Raw genomic sequence first — 22,511 nt, 5'->3', positions numbered from 1 at the left:
AAGAGATCTGTAGTGTTTTTCATATTTAAACAACATCATTGGGGACCTCATCTTGAGGAATTCACTGTCTCTGGGTATTACAGGCAACCCTGAAGGCAGCTAGGTGGCTCAGCTTCTTTGCCTTGTAGGACTAATTAAAGCTTGATCATGAGATTCCAGCAAAGCATATATATTTTTAAAATAGCCTAAGTGATCAACTGCTATTCTTACTATGTTCATGCAAAGAATTAGGTCAAATTGTCTTTAATAAAAATGAAGGTGATTTTAGGGAGAACAATTGTGTTCTAAAATTATGAGAACTGAATTTTTTTTTCCTTCCACCGGACCATTTGTCATAATTCTTGTTGTTCTAACTTTTGTCCAATAATACTAAATTTTAACACACAGTTTGTCTCCGCCAGGTTACAAGCCCTACTCACACTCAGGAAATACCAACTCTAGACACCATTGCCTCCTCCTTCCATGACCAGGCTTTATCGTCCCTCAGACAGACAGCAAGGATCTCTTGGCTCTGAAGGAAAAACATCGTCCCTCCTCAGCATGAAGCAGTTACAGAAGAGATCCTGCACCCCTTTTCTCTGAAAGAATTCAGAGCCAAGATCCTAAAGGGGATGTGGTAGGCAGTTAGACATAAGCAGAGCAAAGATGATGGGCCAACTGGAGGAGAAATGGATGAGACCCTGAGGCATGCTTCTCACCGCTCCCAACTGCTCTAAAGCTGGCAGTGGAGGAACCACGTAGAGCAGACCTTTACATCTTGCCTAGTAGGAGTTGGGACACCTATTGCTAATATATAGAATTAGTCCCCTCATTTTTGGAAGAAAGTCATAGATGGAGACCTTTATATGGTGGGACCCACTGTCTGGGGAAAGGATGCAGGGATGTTTCCTCTAAAGGTGACTGCAGTCGTTCCCTGTGGCAAATGGCTGACTGTTACTAAATGTTCTAGATATTGCCTGTCAGTATCTAATAACTACAATATGAATAGTTCTGATAATTTCACCTTCCCTTACAGTAATGGACTTACTAAGCTGCTGGCTGGTTGGTTTCTGGTATGTGGGCTAACTATTTATCCCTGCTAACAGCACCAGGGGCCCTGTTCCTTAGGCTGACTGACTGTCTTTATGCCTCAGAAACATCACAGGGTCTGAACCAAAAGAGACTTTCTCAAGGCCGTGGCACCGGGCTGCAATGACGATCTCCACCTGTGGAGCCTGCTGCTTCTATTGCTTTGACCATTTTTGTTATGCTGGTAACGGTAGGCTCCCTTAACACAGAAGTGACCTGGCTGGTTTGTAGCATGGCAAAGGCCTTGAATGCCACTTCGAGGACTATACAGGGGAGCTGAGCTGTATAATCAAGAGCTGAGCCAGGTCAGGAAGGCAGTTCTAGAAAATTAGCAACAGATTATTTGCTGTTGCAGCATAACCATGGTGGTAAGGAATGTAAAGGAATGTGCTGTTTTAATCTCTCTGACAATTCTCAGTTGATAGAAAGCATATTTAAGATCCTGCATTTGGTGTATTCCGTCCCTGGGAACTGCATTCAAGGCAGAAGCAGATGCAGTTCCAGCGGGATGAGACTTTTCATCTAAAACTAATCTCATAGCTTTGAGATGATAGAAATAGCGGTAGGGAAATGTTAGGGGCAAAGATAGAATACTGGGGACTAGTTATGATTATGGGAAATATTAATCATGCTCTGTTAAACATGCTTGCCTTGTGTTGGTTAAAGAAAGGACATTCTGACCTGGCTGGGAGTTGTACGTGCCCAGGACATGGGAGTCAACCTTGGACCTGGGAATCAACCTTGGAACCATTCTCATTGAAGAACTACCTATTACCATGGAAAGATTAACAACCTTGTTGCCCAAACAAAGGAGTCCCACCCCTGCCTCCTGCTTCCCCATGCCTGTAATCCCTACTGCCCCATGTATTCTTTGTCCTGCCCTATACAAGCAGCTGGCTTATGCGGGGGCTGCAAAGCAGATTTTTGTGAATGACGGGCTGCTCTCCCATGCTGCCTGCAGTATTGGAATAAACACTCATATATGAAGAAAGAAAAAAATAAGACAGTGCATATCCTTAAGAATAAGTCTATTCCATTGTCACATGCACCTTCCCCAAATTTATTTATTGAGACCACTTCCTTTGCCCCCAAAATATCAAGATGTATAATGAATGTTTCCTGAAATAATTGTGTTTTGTTAATATTTGATTATTTTTTCATGCCCAAAATTTCCCCATAGCTTTATCCAAAAAAAAAAAAATTCTCCTGTATAATTATGATGTTCCCAGAAAGTACATGGGCTAGAATCCTCCTCCTCTCTAACACAGGCGGTTGAAAGTGAGTGTGAGCGTATGGACTTGTCAGGCCGGCCTGGACTGCATCCCAGCTTGTGACTATTTGCTCACTCTGTTTTTGTGATAACTTGGGGAAGTAATTCTCCTCTTTAAGTCTTAGTTTTTGCATCTGCAAAATGGGGACAGTAGTGCCAATGTATACTCATTACATATGAGCTAGGATCATCATCCAAAATATATGCATATGAAAACAAAACCTTACACGTCAGCCTGGAGAATGGGAGAAGCATTAGTCTGAATTAATGGAACAGTAAACTGCAAAATAATTTTAAGGAAAAGAACATAAGAGAGTCCCAAACTATTGCCTGGTAAAGAATTTGGTTGTCCCATTAACCAACAGATAAGATGAACTGTGGGCCCATATAATAGACCTATGGTGGGCATTTTGTATGCTTGAGGGAAGCATACAAAAAAGTACCAGGCTAAAAAAAAAATGAACCAGGCTGCTCACAGGTCAGTCTAATAAATCAAAATAATACTTTAAACAATAAATAATTTTAATAAATAAATAAGTTTTTAAAAATTATTATCAAAATAGCATTTTTAGTTCTGATTATTTTCATCACAAGAACAGTTTGTCAGTTTGGTCCATTTATTCTTTTATTCAACAAATAGCAATTGTTGATATTAAGGAAGTTTGATAAGATCACACAGATGAATAATATTTACACCATCAACTCCAAAAGCATACATACATGTCCTACACAACAGCAATCATGTGCATAGCCTAAATAATCATTTAGAAATTTAACTAATTCCATGTCTTACATCTTTTTTTTTTAATATATTTTATTGATTTTTTACAGAGAGGAAGGGAGAGAGATAGAGAGTTAGAAACATCGATGAGAGAGAAACATCGATCAGCTGCCTCCTGCACACTCCCCACTGGGGATGTGCCCGCAACCCAGGTACATGCCCTTGACCGGAATCGAACCTGGGACCTTTCAGTCCGCAGGCCGACGCTCTATCCACTGAGCCAAACCGGTTACGGCCCATGTCTCTCATCTTTATAATGAAAAATTACATTCATTCCTTATTTCACAAGATTAATGATGAAATTAATGAACTTATTAAATAAGATCTTTAAATCTTTGGCTAAACAGCAAATGAAAGCACATGGTTTATTTCAATGGTTTTTATTTTGACATTGAATTACTTAGAAATTTTGACTAATTCAAGTGAACATTGCATGCATTTATTTGTCTCTATCTGCTTATCTACATATTTATTTCTTCTCTATTGCAAAAATTAAGCTGGAGCAGCACAACTAGCCCAGGTAGGCAGCATTTAGAAGCCTGACACAGGTTAATATATGAAAACTTGAAAGAAAGAAAAAACCTGCCTTTGTTTTGTTTTGTAGAAGATAACCTGCTTAACAAGCTGTAGGCATATCACTTAAGAGTATTCTCTTCATTATGACAAAGTACAACAAATCAGATTTCTAGTTTCTTTTCTATGAGTACATTTAAAAGGCAAGTAACAAAAGATGCTAAATATAATTCAGAACAGTTAATGTTCATATGGAACATATAATATCCAGAGATTAAAATAAAAATCTTTATAAATTATAATTCTGATATATTTTCAATACAGTTTTAATACAATAGCATAATTAGCCAGCCCTTTTGACATAGAGAATTGGAATGAATAAAAAGGGATTATTTTTACCTTCCCAGGGCCAAAACAATCTAGGAATTGGAGCTGGCCCCATGGTACACCACCCAAAATTATTTCATCCTATCATTTTATACTGCTAAGACTCTGTCACTTATTTTTTTAAAAGGTTATTTATTTATTATTTTTTAAAACTTTTATTGCTTTCAGAGAGGAAGGGAGAGGGAGAGAGATAGACAGAAACATCAATGATGAGAGAGAATCACTGATTGGCTGCCTCCTGCATGCCCCCCACCGGGAATCAAGCCCACGACCTGAGCACATGCCCTTGACCAGAATCGACCCTGGGCCCCTTCAGTCCGCAGGCCAATGCTCTATCCACTGAGCCAAATCAGCCAGGGCCACTTTTTTTTTTTTAATTGACCTGAGACAAAGAGGTTTACATTAACTCTTACCAACATTATTCAAAAAAAAGTCAGCGTCAGATATTTTAGTTACGTGTAACTGTGCCAATATGTTCTTGGGGAGGAAAAATAAAAAGCTCCCTCATAATCCTTAATAAGGATCTTACCATTGGAACTTCACTCTTTTTTAAATTAAAAGTCAATCCTTTATTTTATTTTTTTTAATATATTTTGATTTTTTACAGAGAGGAAGGAAGAAGGATAGGGATAGAGAGTTCGAAACATCTATTCAGCTTCCTCCTGCACACCCCCTACTGGGGATGTGCCAGCAATCAAGGTACATGCCCTTGACGGGAATCAAACCTGGGACCCTTCAGTCCGCAGGCTGACGCTCTATCCACTGAGCCAAACTGGTTAGGGCAAAAGTCAAACCTTTATTAAATATATTCTAACTGGCTATTACTACTATAGGAAAATCACCTTATGGATGAAGAATTTAGGGGAGGCAAGAATTTAGGAGAGGCAAGAAAATCTGAACTGGATTGCTTGCTCTCTTACAATTAACACTTTAGAGAATGCTTTTGTAAAAAAATAAAACATTATTTTATATTTTAAGCATTATTCCACACTGAAATGTGCAGTCAAATTTTGTGCTAGATCTTAAACAAGGTCTACATAAGCTCACTAGGGAATGAGACGACATCTTTGATAAATAAATTGGCAGTGTTTTTTTTAATTACAGAATTGTTTAAAGAATTTATATTTGAGATCTCTAAATGAGTTGAATTGTTTTCTTATTTTGATTATTATTTACTCTATTCTTTACTTGTTTTTGTTGTGAAAATTATAAGCAGATAGGATTTACAGGAAATGTTGATATATGGTATATGTATATATGTGCATAAATATTTATACACATGGTTATACAGGGTGGCCTATTTAAAATCCAAATGCTTTACATAGACCTCCTATTGGGAATAGTTAAACATATATTCATTTCTCTATGCATAGAATTAAAAGTATGCACTGAGAGTAAATATTCATAATTACTTGACTCTTTTTAAATAAAAAGGGCTAAAAGTTAACTGAAACAAAACACTATCATAAAGTTTAATATTTTACTTCTAAGTAGGAGAGAGATCTTACTTTACTCTCTTAAATGTTTTATGACAGATTATTTGTACTTTTTAAAGATAGGAAGTCAAATATAAAGAAAAAAATGGTAAGAATAAAAAACTCCAAAAAATCCATTGTTCAAAAGAATGAAAACCACAGTCAATGACTTCCAAAACAGTGAGATAGTTTTCAGCTCAACAGTAATGTTTATCAAATAAAACATAACAGTAGTAAAGAATATGTGACTTTTATATCACAGTCCCCTTAGTTATCAGTTGTGTTGAAGGTTTAGATTTACATCAATTTCACAGAATGTTGTCCAGATTCATCTTTGTTTTTTCTTTCATAAAATGAACAACCCTTCTTCCCATGAGAAAATTTAATTTTTCAATTGACCCTCTATTTTCCAGAATCATTTCAAAGTTGTTAAAGTTTTCAGAAATAAAGTCTGATATCACAATGTTTTTCCCCAGATATTTGATGCTATTTACTGTCTCCCTGAAGGTGGAAGAATAATATTTTCTTTTTGTGCAAGTTTATTATGCTTTCTTTAAACTAGTGGTAGGAAATGATGTTTGCCCAGCAATATAATTTTAAAATGTGATGGTGACACTACAAGTTTGGATTGGTTACCAGATTCAAGATTTCTAGTAGTTGGCAAGGTTTCATTCTAAAACTACAATATTTAGCAACCAACCATGAAAATTGTACTCAGCAAAAGAACCTTTTGACAAATGGGTCCCATCATTGCTTTTCTTTAATCACTAATGAAACAGAATACTTTTTCATTCCTAGTAAACATTTCATTTCTTCTTTTGTAGATTGTCTATCCATGTCTTTGGGAATTATTTTATTAGGGTGTTCATGGGCTGTGTGTTTGTGGGTTTTTTTGTCAATCTATATAAGCTTCTTATACATGGATATTATTAGTCTTTTAGCTCCATTTTAGTGGCACATACTTTTCTAGAGTTCCTTTGCCTTTTAATTATATGTTATGTTTAACTTGCAAAGTTTAATTTAAAATTTAGTAATCAAACACTTATTTTCTAACTATGATAAAACTGTTAATTATAGAATTATTTTCAATGTTAATTTTTAGAAAATATGTTTGGGTACTGTTTTGGATCATACTTTTAAGATCTGAAAATAAAAAAATGGAACATACAGCTGAAAAGGTAGGCAAAAGTCACATTGGGGGCTTTAAATTCTCCTAAGGCAGTGGTTCTCAACCTGTGGGTCGCGACCCCTTTGGGGGTCGAACAACCCTTTCACAGGGGTTGCCTAAGACCATCAGAAAACACATACATAATTACCTATTGTTTTTGTGATTAATCACTATGCTTTAATTATGTTCAATATGTAACAATTAAATTGGGGGTCACCACATGAGGAACTGTATTAAAGGGTCGCAGCATTAGGAAGGTTGAGAACCACTGTCCTGAGGTGATCAATCTAGTGTAGATGTGCTTCATATCACATTGAATGCAATTGTGGATCATGATATGGCAAGACATCAGTGTATGTTAATACCTTTGAAGCAGTGGAGTAGATTCCAAGCTACACTGACATAATATTTCACTCTTTTTTTTTTAACTCTCATAGAAGCCCCCTTGCTGGCAGATCTTTTTATGATTTATCTATGTTACATCTAAACTCATAATCATATCTGAAAGGCTTAGTATGTGAACATATGTCTTAAAGATACTTATTTAAACTAGAAAACAACAACAGTTTACTCATTTCTCTTATCCTCCCACCGCCTCCCATCTCTGGCAACCACCAATTTGTTCTCTGGACCTATGAGCTGGGCTTCTTTGGAGGAGCTACAGGGGGTTGGTTTTTTTAGGTTCCACAAATAAGCAAGGGATTGTGAGGTATTCATCCTATTTTAAAGAAAATTAATTTTTTAATTTCACAAAGAAATGTTGATTTTTAATGTTTTCTCCCTACTCTTCAAATCTACATATATGCCTTTGTCTTTCACTATCTATAGGCCATAGTCAGACCCAGCTTAGGCCAATGACCATTAATAAATCGAATACAGAAGTGGGCTCCTAGGAGGCTGCAAGGACTCTTGTACATGGTCACAGAGAGAAACCTTGAAGGCTTCTACCCTAGCGTCTGGCTCAAACTTTCTGTCTAGCAGACTCCTCATTCCACAAGTGCTATGTGACCACCAAACTTGGAACTTCCGGGACATATGCTCTTTTGAAGAATTCTCATAAATATATTTATCTGTGGGAGATTCAGGTTTGTGAGTCTGGAAATAAAACAAAGTGAGAGCAACCTTGAACCTGGTCCAATTTCTCAGTTTGCCTTCCTTCAAATCCTGGGAGCTCTCTGCGGTTGAGACTAACTCACTGATTGGGTTATAGCTTTTCAGTGAAATAATCCTTAAAAGGGCCTGGAAATAATGTACTTTTCCAATGTTTCCAAACCTTCAAACAATACGTTTAAAGGAAAACACTAAGATAGCAGCGTTTAAACTAAATCAGGAGGGACTGGGAAGTTAACTTCACCTGTAATTAGACATGAAATTTTCAATTTAAAAATGTAATACTATTTAAGTTCAACATGGGAAACAAAAGACTCAAAAAACATTCTCCTCAAGCCAATCTGCAGACCATCCTACTCTCTGTAATTCTCTCATCTTCCTCCAACCCTGCACCCATCACGTCAGTTGAACCATCTTTGTTTCCTTGCCTTTTTCTGTGATCATTTGTATATAATTAAAATATTCAGTTAGTCTTTCTTTTTTAACTCAGCTTATACCCTGTAAAGATCTAGACCTATCATACCCAACACCCAGGACTCAGTTTAACAAATTTCCACAAAAAGAATCTACCAAATTAACTGAATCATCTTATTAACCCACTATTCTAGACCCTGCCTCTGTTCTTTTTTCTCGTTTTAGTTCAATCATTCCTTTTCCTTTCTTACTTTTTCTCTCTATTTAACATATCTTTTGGGTTTGAGGAGGGTGGAGGATGAGGAGAGGGCGTATTCTTTATGTATCCTTTCTATTCTAAACTATAAGAAAACAATAAATACATATTTCAAGATGAAAAGCATTTTTATTTTTATTGACTTTTCTAGATCCTACTTTATTTTTGCAAAACAAAAACCAGTAAAATGGCAATGCTTCGGGAAAGGATGAGTTGTAGACTGTGGGGGTCTTGGGGGGCCGGAATAAAGAACAATGAGGATGCAGCTTTAACCTGTACAATTTGCAGCTTTTCCTATAGGATATGATACAAAATACTCTCAGTGAATGCATCTCTGAGGGGAAAAGAGGAGGCACTTCAGGGGAGAATAAGGAAAGTAAATATCAAAAAAGAAAACAGTGGCAATCCTTTTGCTTTTGATTCAAAAATCACATTCAGTAAAAGGGACTTCTCAAAAACTATGGAATATGTTCATCTGAAAGAAGAAAGAACATTTATATCAGAAAAGAACAATGTATATTGTTTTGAGATTACTCCCACATTTTGCTTCAGAAAACTCAAACATTTTACAGTGCACCAATTACTTCAGCTTCTTAAAGTCAGGCTTGGGAAACAAACTAAATATACCTGTAAAGAAACACACACACACACACACACACACACATCAACAAAGGGCAGTTGTTACAACCCCAAGAGTGACATGAACAAAATGATCAACATCCTCCCAGCAGACGGCATAAATATCAAAAGTGCAAATAAATGGAGGCGTCCCCCAGGAGATAAAGTGTGGTATGTGTGCAATTTCCAGATAAGAACCAAATTATGGCACTTAAACAGTAGCAGCACTGTTAGTTACATGTGATAGCTGAAAAATATGACAACCATCTCAGTCTGCTCAAGTAGCACTCGTGGTAAGGGTGAAATTTTATCAACATTGGTTAACTTATGGTGTATTAGAAAACTAGCAAGGAGATAAATTGATGGATTAACAGATAAAGTACCCGTAGGCAGACAAACAGACAGACAGAGTTACAATGAAACGTGTACTTTTCTCAGACAGAAAGATAATAACTCGCCCCAAGAAGTGACAGGACTGCTAGGAAAGCCTTGAACAGAAAATTTTCTGACTTCGTTTTTAATTTAGTTCTTCTGGTGCCATGCTACGTATAGTTAGGACAACTCTTGAAAGTCCCTATGGTTTCCATGTGTTAAATGAACCCTATCATGTTTTCATATAATTTTGGAGGGTAAAAGACATGAAATATTTGGACGACTCTAGAAGAAATCCTTCTACTAATTAGAACAATTTGACATGACATCATTTTTTTCACTCACTGGAGTTCAGGCAGTACACAGTTACACAGTGTATCTGTGAAATTATGAAGCGTCCCAATGCGTTACCAAGGGACCTTAGGAGAGGAAACTCTTTGCTGAAGGGGGCAACTGGCTATCTTTCTGGGATAATTTAAATGTAGACTGGTGGGTGGGGGCATTTTCTAGATCCTTTCAGGTTCTTATTTTCTATGAATCCTAATTTCTCTTTTCCATTTAGAAAAATACTGACTCTCAGACCCACAGGATAGAGATGGAAAATAAGGCTCTGTGCACTCTCAAACTTTACTTTCAAAAGTCCCATAGCATTTGGGGACAGCCTGGATTCCTGTGACAGCACATGTTGACATCTCCTAGAAATGAACCATGTACTATTTTTTCTTTATATGGACCCCCTCCTCATGTTACCTTACTCTACACACAGCACAAAGAAATAAGAGATTCAGGGTGGGGGGCAGGAAACTGGATTGAGTCTTTCATTTCTCCTCCTGTGCTTCATAAAACTGGGAAACCATGCATGCACATATTATACCTTCTGGAAAAGGCTAAGATGGGACCAATTTTAGATTCTTTTCTACAAGGGAGACAAACTTGAATTCAAATAACCTTCAGGATCATGATGAAATGGACCTCTCAGAAGGCTCACTGGCATTCTCTCCTGGCTAATGTTCTCCTACCGACAACGAGTATATTGATTCAGAGTTGCTCCCCACAGACTGTGTCCTTGGATTGCTATCTTTCCCCTGCATTTGTCTCTTGACACCCCTCCACCCAAAGTTTCTTCTTCAGCACAGAGGTCATCTCACTTGTAATTTAAAATGACTTCACTTAGCAATAGAGATAGAGATGAGCGTGTAAACTAGACAGAGGTACGAAATGATAGGTGAAGTCTCGCTTCTCCTTTGAGTTTGGCGCTCTGGATCTCATTCCCCCACTCAACTTGCATGTTCCTGCAACATGGCTGTCCTCACACTTACATTTCCCTTTGATTCTGGGATAAAACTACTCAAACCACAATTTAGGCATTTTATTCTCCCTTGGAAACTTTAGAAGAGACTGCTTATAAACTAGATTCCTGAGATCTTATATTAGGGTCAAGCCAACCTAACAATTTGCACATTAATTTCCCTACTACTAAAAAATGTGCCTGAATATATCTTTCTCTCTCCTGGAATGACCTGCCAAGTGCAAATACTAGAAATTTGTTCTCCTGTTCTCCTTAATTCAATCATTTCTCCATTCCTTCTCTCTAGCACTTAAAACATTTCTGACTTTATCCATCCCCCAATTAACATATTTTCTTTTCTTGTCTCTGCATGGAGTTTCTATATTTCTTTCCCCCAGAGGATTCTGACTCTTCAGTTATGTTCACCACCAGTTCAGTGTACTAGTTAACATTTGGAATTTCAGAGTTAGACAAACCTAGGTTCAAATTCCCACTGTGCTACTTGCCACCTATGTGATCGGAAGTAATTTCCTAGTCACTCTGGTTAGAAGCCTGTGTTCTCACCAGTTGGATGACCTTGGGCCAGGGACATAATAATGCCACACCTCACCATCTTCAGTTGTAAATGATGGAACCCACCTTATAATGCTGATATAAGGACTAACTGTGATGATCAATACAAACATGTTTAGTACAATGGCTAAATAAACTAAGCACTCTGTAATTATTAGTTATCACTACTAATTCAAATTACCAGACCCACTTTGTATATACCAAGCTTTGACTTCACTGTGTTCTCAGTGCAAATGCTATCACTAGTATTTCTTAAAACCCAGATTTCATTACACCTCATGAGCCAGAGGCTTTCTCCCATGGTCCACATGAAGTTGGGAGTAGAAAGCCCAGGGAGCCAGAAGCACTGCCAGACTTTTTCCACAATCTAAGTCATTTAAACATGTCTGAATTTGAGTTACAGTGAGTCTTTACTTGTCCCCTCTCTTCTGTATGCTACGGCTTCCTGACAGAGCAGCTGTCAGCTAAATGCATCAAAACTTGAACGTTAAGGTTATTATAATAAGTATGAGAGTTACAACAGCAGACATCATTGAACCAGAGATCTTCTATAAAACCACATGGGGAAGACCAAGAGGAGTGATCAACATACATGCCAGGTGCCTCAGGATCCCACGGTGGGGAAATCAATGCTTCAGTTTAGAAGAAACCCAGGATGGGAATCCGACCATTGCCTAGTCATTTCGCTGAACTCCCGCTTGTCTTCTCTGAAGTGGCTGACAACCTCCAAGGTCCCCAGCCTCCTTCATTGCTCCAAAGTCCATTCCTCCAGACAATGAGAGCACATTCAAGAGCTTATCTTCCCGGAGACAAGTTGTTCTAGTTGCTACAAACTTTTGCTTGAAATTCCAAGAAAGTTCACGAGTACATTTTTGGGATGATGTGAAGTATGTCAGAAGCATTCCAAGTATCAATCATTATACAAGAAAGAATTTAGCTTTTAGATTTTGTTTGTGGTAGGGGTGATGGTGTGACCCAACTCACCCCACCCCCAAAAGTAAAAGGAATGCATGTAGTAATACAAATTATTATTATTTCTTGCAATAACTAAAATGGAAATTCTGAGGGAGTGAAAGCTAGTAGCGTTGATTATTATACTAGTTTTTTTATTTGAAAACTAGGTTTTTTTTTAATTTGAAGATTATGCTGATTAAAAAAATCATTTTAAAACCAGCACAGTAGCCCTATACATTTTTGCTCAGTGGTTAGAGCATCAGCCCACAGATAGAAGCATCTTGAGTTAAAAGAAATTCTGGATAGCTCATTTTAATGGGAGCTAAGATTGGTCACAATGCATAAAAATATTTAAAGCAGCTATGTCTTATCTATTCCCTCTATTCTAGATGAAGTTAAACCACAGAACTATGTAGACAGGGATGGGGGCGGGGGGGGGGTCTTCTTTTCACTGATGAGCCTAAGGTATTGCTCCTCTCTGATCCCAATAACCATGCTGACACATTTTTTCCTGTCAATACTGCATGTGCTAAAACTAGATAGTTAACGCCCTGGCCGGTTTGGCTCAGTGGATAGATCATAGACCTGTGGACTGAAGGGTCCCAGGTTCGATTCTGACCAAGGGCACATGCCCAAGTTGTGGGCTTGATCGCCAGTAGGGCACGTGCAAGAGGCAGCCAATTAATGATTCTCTCTCATAATCATTGATGTTTCTCTCTCTCCCTCTCCCTTCCTCTCTGAAATCAATAAAGAAATATTTTTTTAAAAAAACTAGATAGTTACAAACAAAACCCAGAAACATAATTTTCATTCTAATGAAATAATCCTGAAATTATTCTGCTTTTTACTGTGGCTTTACCGGCTGTCCCATGGTGCAGGTTCCTGGGGGCCTCCTGCTTGCATGAATCATTGTAGATGCTGGCCCACGTTGACTGAGGGATCCTTGATGGGGAATTCTGATTCCTGACACCCCCGCCTTCGTTCCTCTTTGCCTACAGTTTGGTAAAGAATGTTGGTGGAGATGTCATGGGCACATTTGCACCCATGTTCCTACTGCTTTAAGAAAGGAATGGGCAAGGGAGAGAACTATCAAAGGAAAAGCAGCCAGGCATTTCAGATTTCAAGGGGCAACTGAAGCCTTAACTGGTTTGGCTCAGTGGATAGAGCATCGACCTGTGGACTGAAAGGTCCCAGTTTCGATTCCAGTCAAGGGCACAACCCCAGTAGGGGGTGTGCAGGATGTTTCTCTCTATTCCTCTCTGTAAAAAATCAATAAAAAATATATATATATACATATATATATATATAATTTTTAAAAAGGCAACTGAAAAGAGAATACCTCTGAGATCCCCTAGGTTCGAGGGCAGTCTAAGTCTTCACCGCTCCGCTCCCCGTAGGTGCACATAGTGGAGAGGGTGGGCCTTCCCTCCTCGGAGCTAAAAAGACTGAGAGATTTTGAAAGGCCCAGGTGTGCCAAAGGTCAGAGGGGTCAACATCCAGACCCTCCCATGCGGAAGGGAGGGAGAAGACTCCAGGAGAAAACCTCTGCAAAAGGGAAGCCAATGGCTGTAAGGAAGTTTCTGAATAATTAAAAAGTTAAGAATAAGCAAACTCGGTTGCCACGGGGGAAGGAGGTGGAGTGGGGGGATGAAAAAGCAGTTGATGTGGTAATTAAGAATTTGGTGAGAGCCTAGGCAGGTCACCTCCTTTCTGAGATCAGAGCCCCATCAGAAATTCTTTCAAGTGTCCTTCTGCGTCGCCAAAGATGACAACAGCAAATCAATAAGTGCTTGAAATGAAAGGGGATGTTGGCGAGCCCCCGGGCTACAGATTTCCCCGCCGCCAGCCTTTTCTGAACTCCTGGCGTGCCTTTGCACCGCCTCTCCTCAGAAGAGCTACCTTTTATTCCTATTCTCAGGACGCAGGTAAGTGCTCAGTTAGCATATCTATTACTGTCGGCGCGAGTTCCAGCTCTCGGATCACGCGGAGCTCCCGGCCGCCGCTCGCCCAGACGGCCCGCGAGGCAGGGCGAGGGGAAGGCTGGCCCGACCGCCGGCCACACACCTCCCGGCTGGCCCGGCGGCTCCGGGAGTTAGCACTTCTGGGTTAGACCGCGGCCGACGAAGCGCTCCTTCCCCTTCGTTTATTTACCAACAAGCACGAAATCAGTCACAACAGAGAAGGACCAGGGTTCCCAGATTAAGCTCCGCATCACGGGATCTCCATCCCGAGTTCCAGACAGCGGCCTGTGACTCATCCTACCCTCATCCCTCCCTAAAATGTCTTGATTTAACCATCTTTCCGGAGCCCCGCATCCCCGGGACGTTTTAATTAGGTAATTCATTAGTCAGTCAATACAGACATTTATCTATTCTTTTAGCTCTAGTGGTTAAGTACTAATTTCAAAATGATTATACGACACCGGAATAGGCAACGCAGAGTAATTTTAATTTATATGCAAATCATCTGGTTCATCTTAAATGCCTTTTTTTATATAAAAAAAACAATTATTGTATTGTAGCATCGGACATTCTGATCAAACCGCCTGAAGAGATCATTCGGAAACAAGACCTAAGACTGGCGAGAAAATTTAGAACCGCCAACAAATCAATAATGTTTGAGGCAGTTAAACATCTCTAGCCATCGGTATTTACATACTCGCTTGTTGTCAGATAAGGAGCTGGGAAATTGCCTGCCAGGGTTGAGATCATAATCCAGAGTGAGAAAGTCAATGGTAGCACGAAGCCCGTCCCGCGGGCTGTAAAATAATACTGTACCTCCCCCAAATCCTCACTCTTTGGGGGAGTGAAGGCTGGCCGAGGTCACCCCACATGTGTCCCTGGTCTTGCCCCTCTTTGATCAGAAAATGTAATGTCCTCCCGGAGTCTCACCGTTTGATTCTTGCTCTTAACAGTTCTGTCACTTGCTTCAAATATGAAAGGAAGGGATATCATTCAGAACCTCACTAAAAATTCTCTGACCCTGTTCCGTCAAGGAGCGCTCTCCCCGGGCTGGTTGGAGGGGGGGGGGGATGTTTATTTCCCGGTGTCTCCCGCACCTTAAACCCCAGGGCAGAAAAAGACAGAAAGAAGAGCTAGGGGAAATAGTCCAGTGGGAAGGTTATCCTCTTCAGACCTGTTTCAAAATTTTGGAAAAGTAAAAATGATGTACACACGAGAGGGGAAAAAATTAAAGATATTCTAGAGCACCGAGTCTCTTCAAGGAATACCAGGAGAGCCGACCCGCGTTGTTTATGTAACATCCTGGAAATTCACAGATAGGCGAGGTCAGCGCCTCCCCACCCGGCTACTCGGCCCTTAAGGAGCCGGTGGTACCTTCGAAGCTGCAACCTTGTTTACAACTGCAGGGCAGTGTGCTGGCTTTGCTGGGACGCTCCCTCCACCCCTTCCTAATTTGGAGCAATCGGAATCTAAATCCCATGGCCACGGCCCGTCGCCAGGGCCCACTATTCCATTTCTGCTCTGACAGGGAAAACCTGAAATCCACAGCTTACAGCAGCTCGGCGGTTTGTAGCCCCCCCAGCACCCTGCCTCCCCGCTGCATGCCTAATGTATTCCCCCGTGGTTCTGGGCATTAATTAGTTGTTTAATAGGAGTATGACTAAAAATGTAAAAGAAGGATTAGGAGCGTGAAACGTATGTCCAGCTCCTTCCACACACTCGAGGGGGGAATGAGAATCATTCTGTATCTTCTATTTCTCCAGGAGCCATTTGCATTTCCCACCAGCTGCTCACTTCAGCTGCACTGGCGCTGGGCAAGGCGAGGACCCCAAAAGCTCAGAGCGGTGTCTGCGACGGCCCGCCCGCCGGACTAGGGTTCACCAGCCCCTGGCAGGCGAGACTCCAGACAGAAGGGGACGAGGGGTCGTGAGCTTCCCCAAGCCCCTTCATCCCAGTCCTGGTTAGCAACCCTCCGAATCCAGAGGGGAGGGGGCTGCACGCGCAGATCTGCGCGGCTCCCCAGCTGCAGCCCGGGTCTCTCTCCCTGGTCTCGGAGTTTCTGAATCGTCCTGTCTCTGATTTTCTCACTCCTTTACCACTTTTCCTTGAGATTTCCCATCCCTGCCACCAGACGAAGGCGAGGCCCTTCTGCTTGAGCGTCTCTTAATCTCTATAAAATGAAAAGAAAAAGAGGGGAGGGGGACATTAACCCAGCATTCGGGGGTGGGGGTAGGAGAAATGTTTGATAAGCAGAGATGAAAATGTCTCTCTTGGAAAACATCTGCCGGTACGTTGTAACTTTAGATTTCAGTTGTCAGACTTGTTGATTAGATTTTATTTTCTTGCCTCAGCAAGATTCCAGAAACCCAGGGACGGGGAAAATAAAAATAAAATAAAAAATAACAGCACGTGGGCATGTCCCCCTCCTGTCTCTTCCCTTAAGTAAAACTGTCTTGAATTTTCACCTGGTAAAGGGAGGAGGTTTGGGTTTTCACGGATGTTACGTGAGGTTCAGTAATGGCTTTAAAATGTAGATCTCTCTTCAGTTTTCTTCGTGGCTAAAGAAGCTAACCCTTCCCATAAAATGAGTCCATCTGTCGACTGTTAGCTATTTCAAAGGGAAGGGAGTTAGCATTCAAAACAAATTGAGCAAGTTTGTTTGCCTGTTTTTACTGCTAACTCAAATGAATTCAAAACACGGAGTAATTCAACAGAACACATAACATGTTCCAGACAGCCCCCATATGCAGGAAAAGCCCCCAAACCTATGTGGTGACCGGGATTATTTTCATGACAGGCCTTTTTAATGTACATATTTCACAAGTCGTTCTATTTTCCTAACATGTCGAGAATTGGTACGTTGATGTAAGAAGGGCAATGCAACTTTTAGAGAGAACTTTATTCTCTACTGGGGGCCACAGGGGAGAGCTCTTTGATGGCGGACCTGGCTGCGTTTTGCTCCTGTGCGGGAACTAATATTGGTGGGAAAACCCAACCGAGAGCTATGGCTGTTTTCCAACACTTTCCAAAAACATGCATTCGCAGGATGCCCTTGAGACTGGGAGAACTTTGTCCAATGTGCCTGGCAGAAGCCTTCACACCTGGGCTTCCAGGCGAATCATATTTATAGCCCTTCCATCCAAGGGCAAGACTGAGCGAAGTATCCTGCTCCCGGCCCTGCTCCAGTCAAGAAATCGAAACATCAGGGTTTAGAACTAGGGCACACTTTTCGGGTGAAAATGACCTCTCGAACTTCACTTGTTCTCTGATTTTGAGAAGAAAACGTGGATTTGAGGGGAGCTTCCCTTCCCACCCCCACCAACATCCCGTGCAATTTAATACCATGCTCAACAAGAACCTTAACCTCGTCATTTTAAAAAATGAGATAGCCGTGACCCGGAGTGAACTCGCTGAGTGTAGGTAGAGCAGAGGAAATTCTAGACTCTACGAGGGCCTGCGCCTTGTCCAGCGCAATCTCTTCGCGGACAGTTGTGCGCGGACACTGGGTGCCGCGTACCTGTTCCCCTCGCCTTGACCTTGGGAGCCTGGGTGCGGGGCCGAGCGGCCCGGCCTTCCCGGGTTGACTGGCCTCGCTCGCTCGCTCCTGACTGCCCCCCACTCACCCCACTTCTCCAGATTTCTCCTGGTCTCCGTGACCTCTTCCCTCAGCCCTGCAGGCCTGCGAGAAGGTCACACACCCGCACACTCAGATTCACACCCCACAGGCCTCGCCCCAAACAAGCCCTTGCACACTGTCCTTTGTTCCATTCCTGGGGGCACGTTCCCGGCCCGGCCCGTTCCCTTGTTTCTGGTCCACCTTTTCATTAAGTTTATTTTTCCTTAATTAAAAATCCTACTTTGACGGAAGCACTTTTGGAACCAATTACTCCTCGCAGCCCCTGGACGAGAGTTGGCCAAGGTAAGCAAACCCTGTTTTAAAGATAAGATGGGCATGTGTTCATTTTGGAAACTTTCGTTTTATTTTATCTACCTTGAGTGCTGTTCTAGAAATTTCTAAAACCAGCTAAGGCTACTAGGGGAGGGGAAGGTGAGCAGGAGAGGGCATGGAGAGGAGAGCAGAGAGGGTTGAGGGCATAGATCCTGAGGAGTGTACAAAGGCTCCTGGAATCCACACCCAGGGATTTAAAGCGAGATCAGACAGGGAGGCGGCAGCTTCCTCCCGGTAGCGGGTAAGTGGAGGCCGTCCGCCCCGCGAGGGTGTGAGATCATGCGAGTTTAAGAATTGGTTCCACTTTGGAGAATCTTCGCTGTCGGTGATTTGTAGCTCCTGGGGATGCCTTCCCCCCGCCCCCCACCCCTGAGGTAACGCTGTTGGCAAACAGAACTTGCAAAGCCCCGTTCCCTGCGTCCCCAGTCGCAGACGCGAACAATCTATGGGGCGCTGGGGTCGAGTGGGAAGCGAGATCGGGGCTGGCATTTCAAACGAGGTCTCTTCCCCGAAATCTCGGTGCCAGCGCGGCAGGGACAGATCCTCGGGCTGGGGATTAGCATTCCCGAGATCCAGGGCTGGGCACCAAGTTTGGGCTACTGGGAGAGCAGCCCCCTTCCCATTGTTACCAACTGGAAGAAAGATTCCATCTCAACTGGCAGGGAGTGACCTCTCAGGCCCAAACGAATTACCTGGGAGCCAGGACTGGATGCCAAGCTCACACAATTACTTCGGCTTATAAATCCTTTAAATTGATCGCCAGTCAACTCCAGTCTTACCCTTCAAGAGATACATTTTAAATGGGTGCACGGAAAAGGACTCTTCCAAATGTCAAGTAAGGGGAAAAAATGATTCTAAATCTGAGAAGTACGTTCCTCTTTTATTCCAATGTAATGGCTTTACTTTTCCTAAGCAATTTAGAAACCAACCCATCATAGGGTAGTCTGATTTTTACTCTTTTTTGTGTGTGTGCACGGATTATGTCTTACTAAAGTAAACTAAATGGAAAAATATTTTGCTACAATAAATTAAAATAATAGGAATTCATACATTCGAAAACATTTTAATGAACAATTAACCTAATTTCGAGAGATGCCCTTGAATTCTTTGTAGGCCACTAATAAGAATTAAGGACAGTTTTAATATCATTTTGGAGAAAATTCATCTAAAACTCTAATACCAATTATTCCAAAGAAACAAAGCAATTAAGCAAAATAGCTTGAAGATTTCTGTGAATGCAACATAAAATAATCATGCAATAATTCAATAATCAAACTTTCCCTAAAAACTAAATAGCTACTTCATTTATGGAATGTTTTACTTTATCTCAGCAAAACCATACTTAAATCATTCAGGTGCATTGTTCCTCAAGTGTTCCTAACGCATCAATATTAATTGGTTTAAAAGAAGGCTTACACTGGTAAACTACAGAACTGTGTTGTGCAGTATTTTAATGTCCTTAAATAATTACCTACTGAGAATTAATTTGCTGGCTAATCTCCCCAATTTAGTTCATTTAAAACATATGTTCTTGTGCTGTTTATTTTTAAATTTTCCATTGAAGATTTTATTATAGGGTGTCCAAATGAAAGGAAAGGGGAGGGATTGTGAAAGGATTTAGAATTATGAGTACTATCTTTTTCCAGCAATTTTTTCTTATGGCAATCATTAGAAATTCATTTTAAGCGAATTGTTTGATTTCTTAGTGCCCGCCTGCCTGTCTTGGCCCCTGTGATTCAGTGTGCTTTATTAGCTGTCTAGTGCTTTTAGCATGCTCACAATAGAAAACTCAAGTTGGACAGAGCAAGGTCCCCTGGCATATACTCTCCAACCAGGACATGAACTTTCGGGGTAAAAACTTTCTATCAGTAAAAGTTGCACATCTTAATTTGTGAAATTAGCCAGGGAAGCTAGACCTTAAATCCCGCAGCCAAATTTGTCTTGTAAGACTTGTCTTGACAGGGGCACATGTAAGGATCGGCAGGCAGGAATTGGGAAACTTCTTTTTTTAATTTTAATTATCTTCACTAGTTATTTAGACTTTATTCATCTAGGAGGCCTGGTCATTCTGTGAAGCAAAACAATAAAATACAAATACAAATAAATAAATGCAGGTTTCAGGGCTCATTTTGACCACCAAGTCAATCCCCAAGTCACAGGGACACTGGAGTGAGCTAAGGAACATGTCTTGACCTTCTTTACAATCTTTAGAGGAGAGTTCTTGAAGATTTGTTTCGTGTTACTTTGGTCCACAGAACCGAAGCTTGAGAGTGGGGGAGAATGCGTGTGATAATTGACTGACTTTCTATAGAGTGGCCCGGATCTTTTTCTTTTGTATATTTCATTCTTTCAGAAAATAAAAACTATTTGCAGTTACCATCTGCAATGCCAGGGCCACCGGCTAATAATGCAGCCAGTTCAGACGTTAAGGGGGGAAGAAAAAAAAAAAGATTATCGAAATGATGATGACATGCAAATTTCCCCTGAAATTATCATAAGTAAACATTTGAAGTCTGGACTAATAAAATCCCATCTGTGTTACTTCATATCGAGTTAGTAGAAAGCTGTGATAATGAATTTTGTAATATCTCACGAACAGACATCTCAATCAGGGACTAATCCTGTGATTTTACTGCAGAATCACTAAATCTGGAACCGCCAAACTGCTACTTCTGGGACCCGGGGCCCCGCCAAGAGCCGCGGAGCCCCTGATCTCGCTGGCGGGTGGGAAAACCATTGGGCGGTCTGGACCCTCGGATCCGCACGCCGCTGCCCCTCCTCTGGGCAGCCACTTGGGCCAGAGGCCCCGGGTCCCTCCCGCTCCTTCCAGGAGAGGCCAAGGGGCAGAGAAATGCGACTCAGACCAGAGGCAGGCCCGCTGCGACCCGCCCGCCTCTGCCCCTCGGCTAAAAGGCAACGCCCTGGCCCACCCTCAGCCCTTACTCCGGGGCTGCGGGCCCTCCCGCCGCCGCGTACCCTGGTGAGCGCAGAAGGAGGCAGGCACAGAGATCCACGGTCCTGCGGAGCCCGGGGCCTTCTTTCATTTCTTCTGTCTTTAAAAGCAGCCGCAGCTCTTCTCCTCAACCCCACAGAGCCCCTCACCACCCACTTCTCCCGGTTTGCTGGTGGCGGAGGAGGGGGAGCGCGCTAAACGTGAGGCTCGCTGCGTTGTGGTTGGAGATTTGGAAAAAAGATTTGGTTTGCCTCGGAGCAGAAGGGGCAGAACTGGGGAAGCCGGTCTCGGAGCTATTTCTCCATCCTTGGGGGGAAGTAAACCTTCTGGGGACGTTTACTCCGCTCTTCTCAGTCTCACCCTGGCCACACCGCTTCTCTCCTCTGTGATCCTAAATCATACTTTAGGGTAAATAAATGGCTGGGTTAGTATCTCCAGGGAGAAGTGTGGCTAAATATGGAAAACTAGCTCCTGATGGATGAGAGGCTCAAAGAAGGCTTGTTCCAGGAGACCCCTAGGCCGAGAGCCTTAGAGTCCTGTTCGCTTTAGAGCTGCAGAAAATCGAGGGCCGCTGCTGTCTAGGACAGGAGCGAGTGGACTCTGACATTCTCCAAATGTTTACTGAGTTCCAACTAATAGAGCAGCGCTGTGCTGAATGGTGTGGCCTTCGCATACAACTCCCCAAGATAAAAGGCCTCTCCACCCGCCCCCCCCAAGTTTGCATCTGCCAAGGTTACCATGGTGTTCAGAGGGGCTCTTAACCCCTGACAGAGCTCTGGAGAGTAGATCTGCAGCCTAGGACCCCAGAACGCGGTCTCTTTGTAGGCCTAGAGCCCGTGGGCCCATTCGCTGGGGCTGTGGAGGGAAATCTCCCCCTCGTTTCCAGGGCCGGGCTGGGCTGGGCTGGATCTGGGAGACAGCGGCTGGGAGGTCCGAGAACCTGGCACAGAGTAGGCGCCTACTTGTGGGTGTGGAGGTCGCCCGCCCCCCCTCCCCCAGGAGCCTCCTTAGAGCCCTGCGCTCGCGTGGACCGCCGCTCCACACCGCCCGCCTTCTTCTGTTTTGCAGATAACGGGGAATGGAGACCAACTGCCGCAAACTAGTGTCGGCGTGTGTGCAATTAGGTAAGACTCGCTTCTCCTGCCCTGTCCCCCGACGGTGAGGCCGCGGCGTGGGGCACTTCGCAGAGGGGCCGGCCAGGGAAGGAAGGAAGGAAATCAGAACCCGAAACAGGGGGAGCCGCTTGCTGCGTTCCTAAGCCCCAACCCCGTTCCCCCCGCCCCGCAACGGGAGCTGTTGGTAACCTGGGAGGCGCAGAGAGAGAGAGACGCCCCCTGCTCCGCGTGGCCCAGAGGGTCCCCGAGACCGGAGTGCCCCCCGCTCTTCTTTCTAACTGGGTCT

General features: G+C 42.5%; 1 protein-coding gene across 1 annotated transcript in view; it reads left to right on the top strand.

Annotated features, from left to right (window-relative positions):
- The first annotated feature begins 18,365 nt into the window (after positions 1-18,365).
- Positions 18,366-22,511, top strand: part of PITX2 (paired like homeodomain 2) — an 18,983-nt gene continuing 14,837 nt past the window's right edge. Inside the window, exons 1-2 of the mRNA XM_006755235.2 lie at positions 18,366-18,398; positions 22,179-22,234. Of these exons, the coding sequence (XP_006755298.1) occupies positions 22,189-22,234 (46 nt within the window). The 5' untranslated portion in view covers positions 18,366-18,398; positions 22,179-22,188. The remainder of the gene's footprint in view (positions 18,399-22,178; positions 22,235-22,511) is intronic.

This window comes from Myotis davidii, unplaced genomic scaffold (assembly GCF_000327345.1).
Source record: "Myotis davidii unplaced genomic scaffold, ASM32734v1 scaffold973, whole genome shotgun sequence".
In the NCBI taxonomy this organism is placed as follows: Eukaryota; Metazoa; Chordata; class Mammalia; order Chiroptera; family Vespertilionidae; genus Myotis; species Myotis davidii.
The sequence above is the reverse complement of the archived record's forward strand: the minus strand, read 5'-3'. Positions and strand labels throughout refer to the sequence as shown.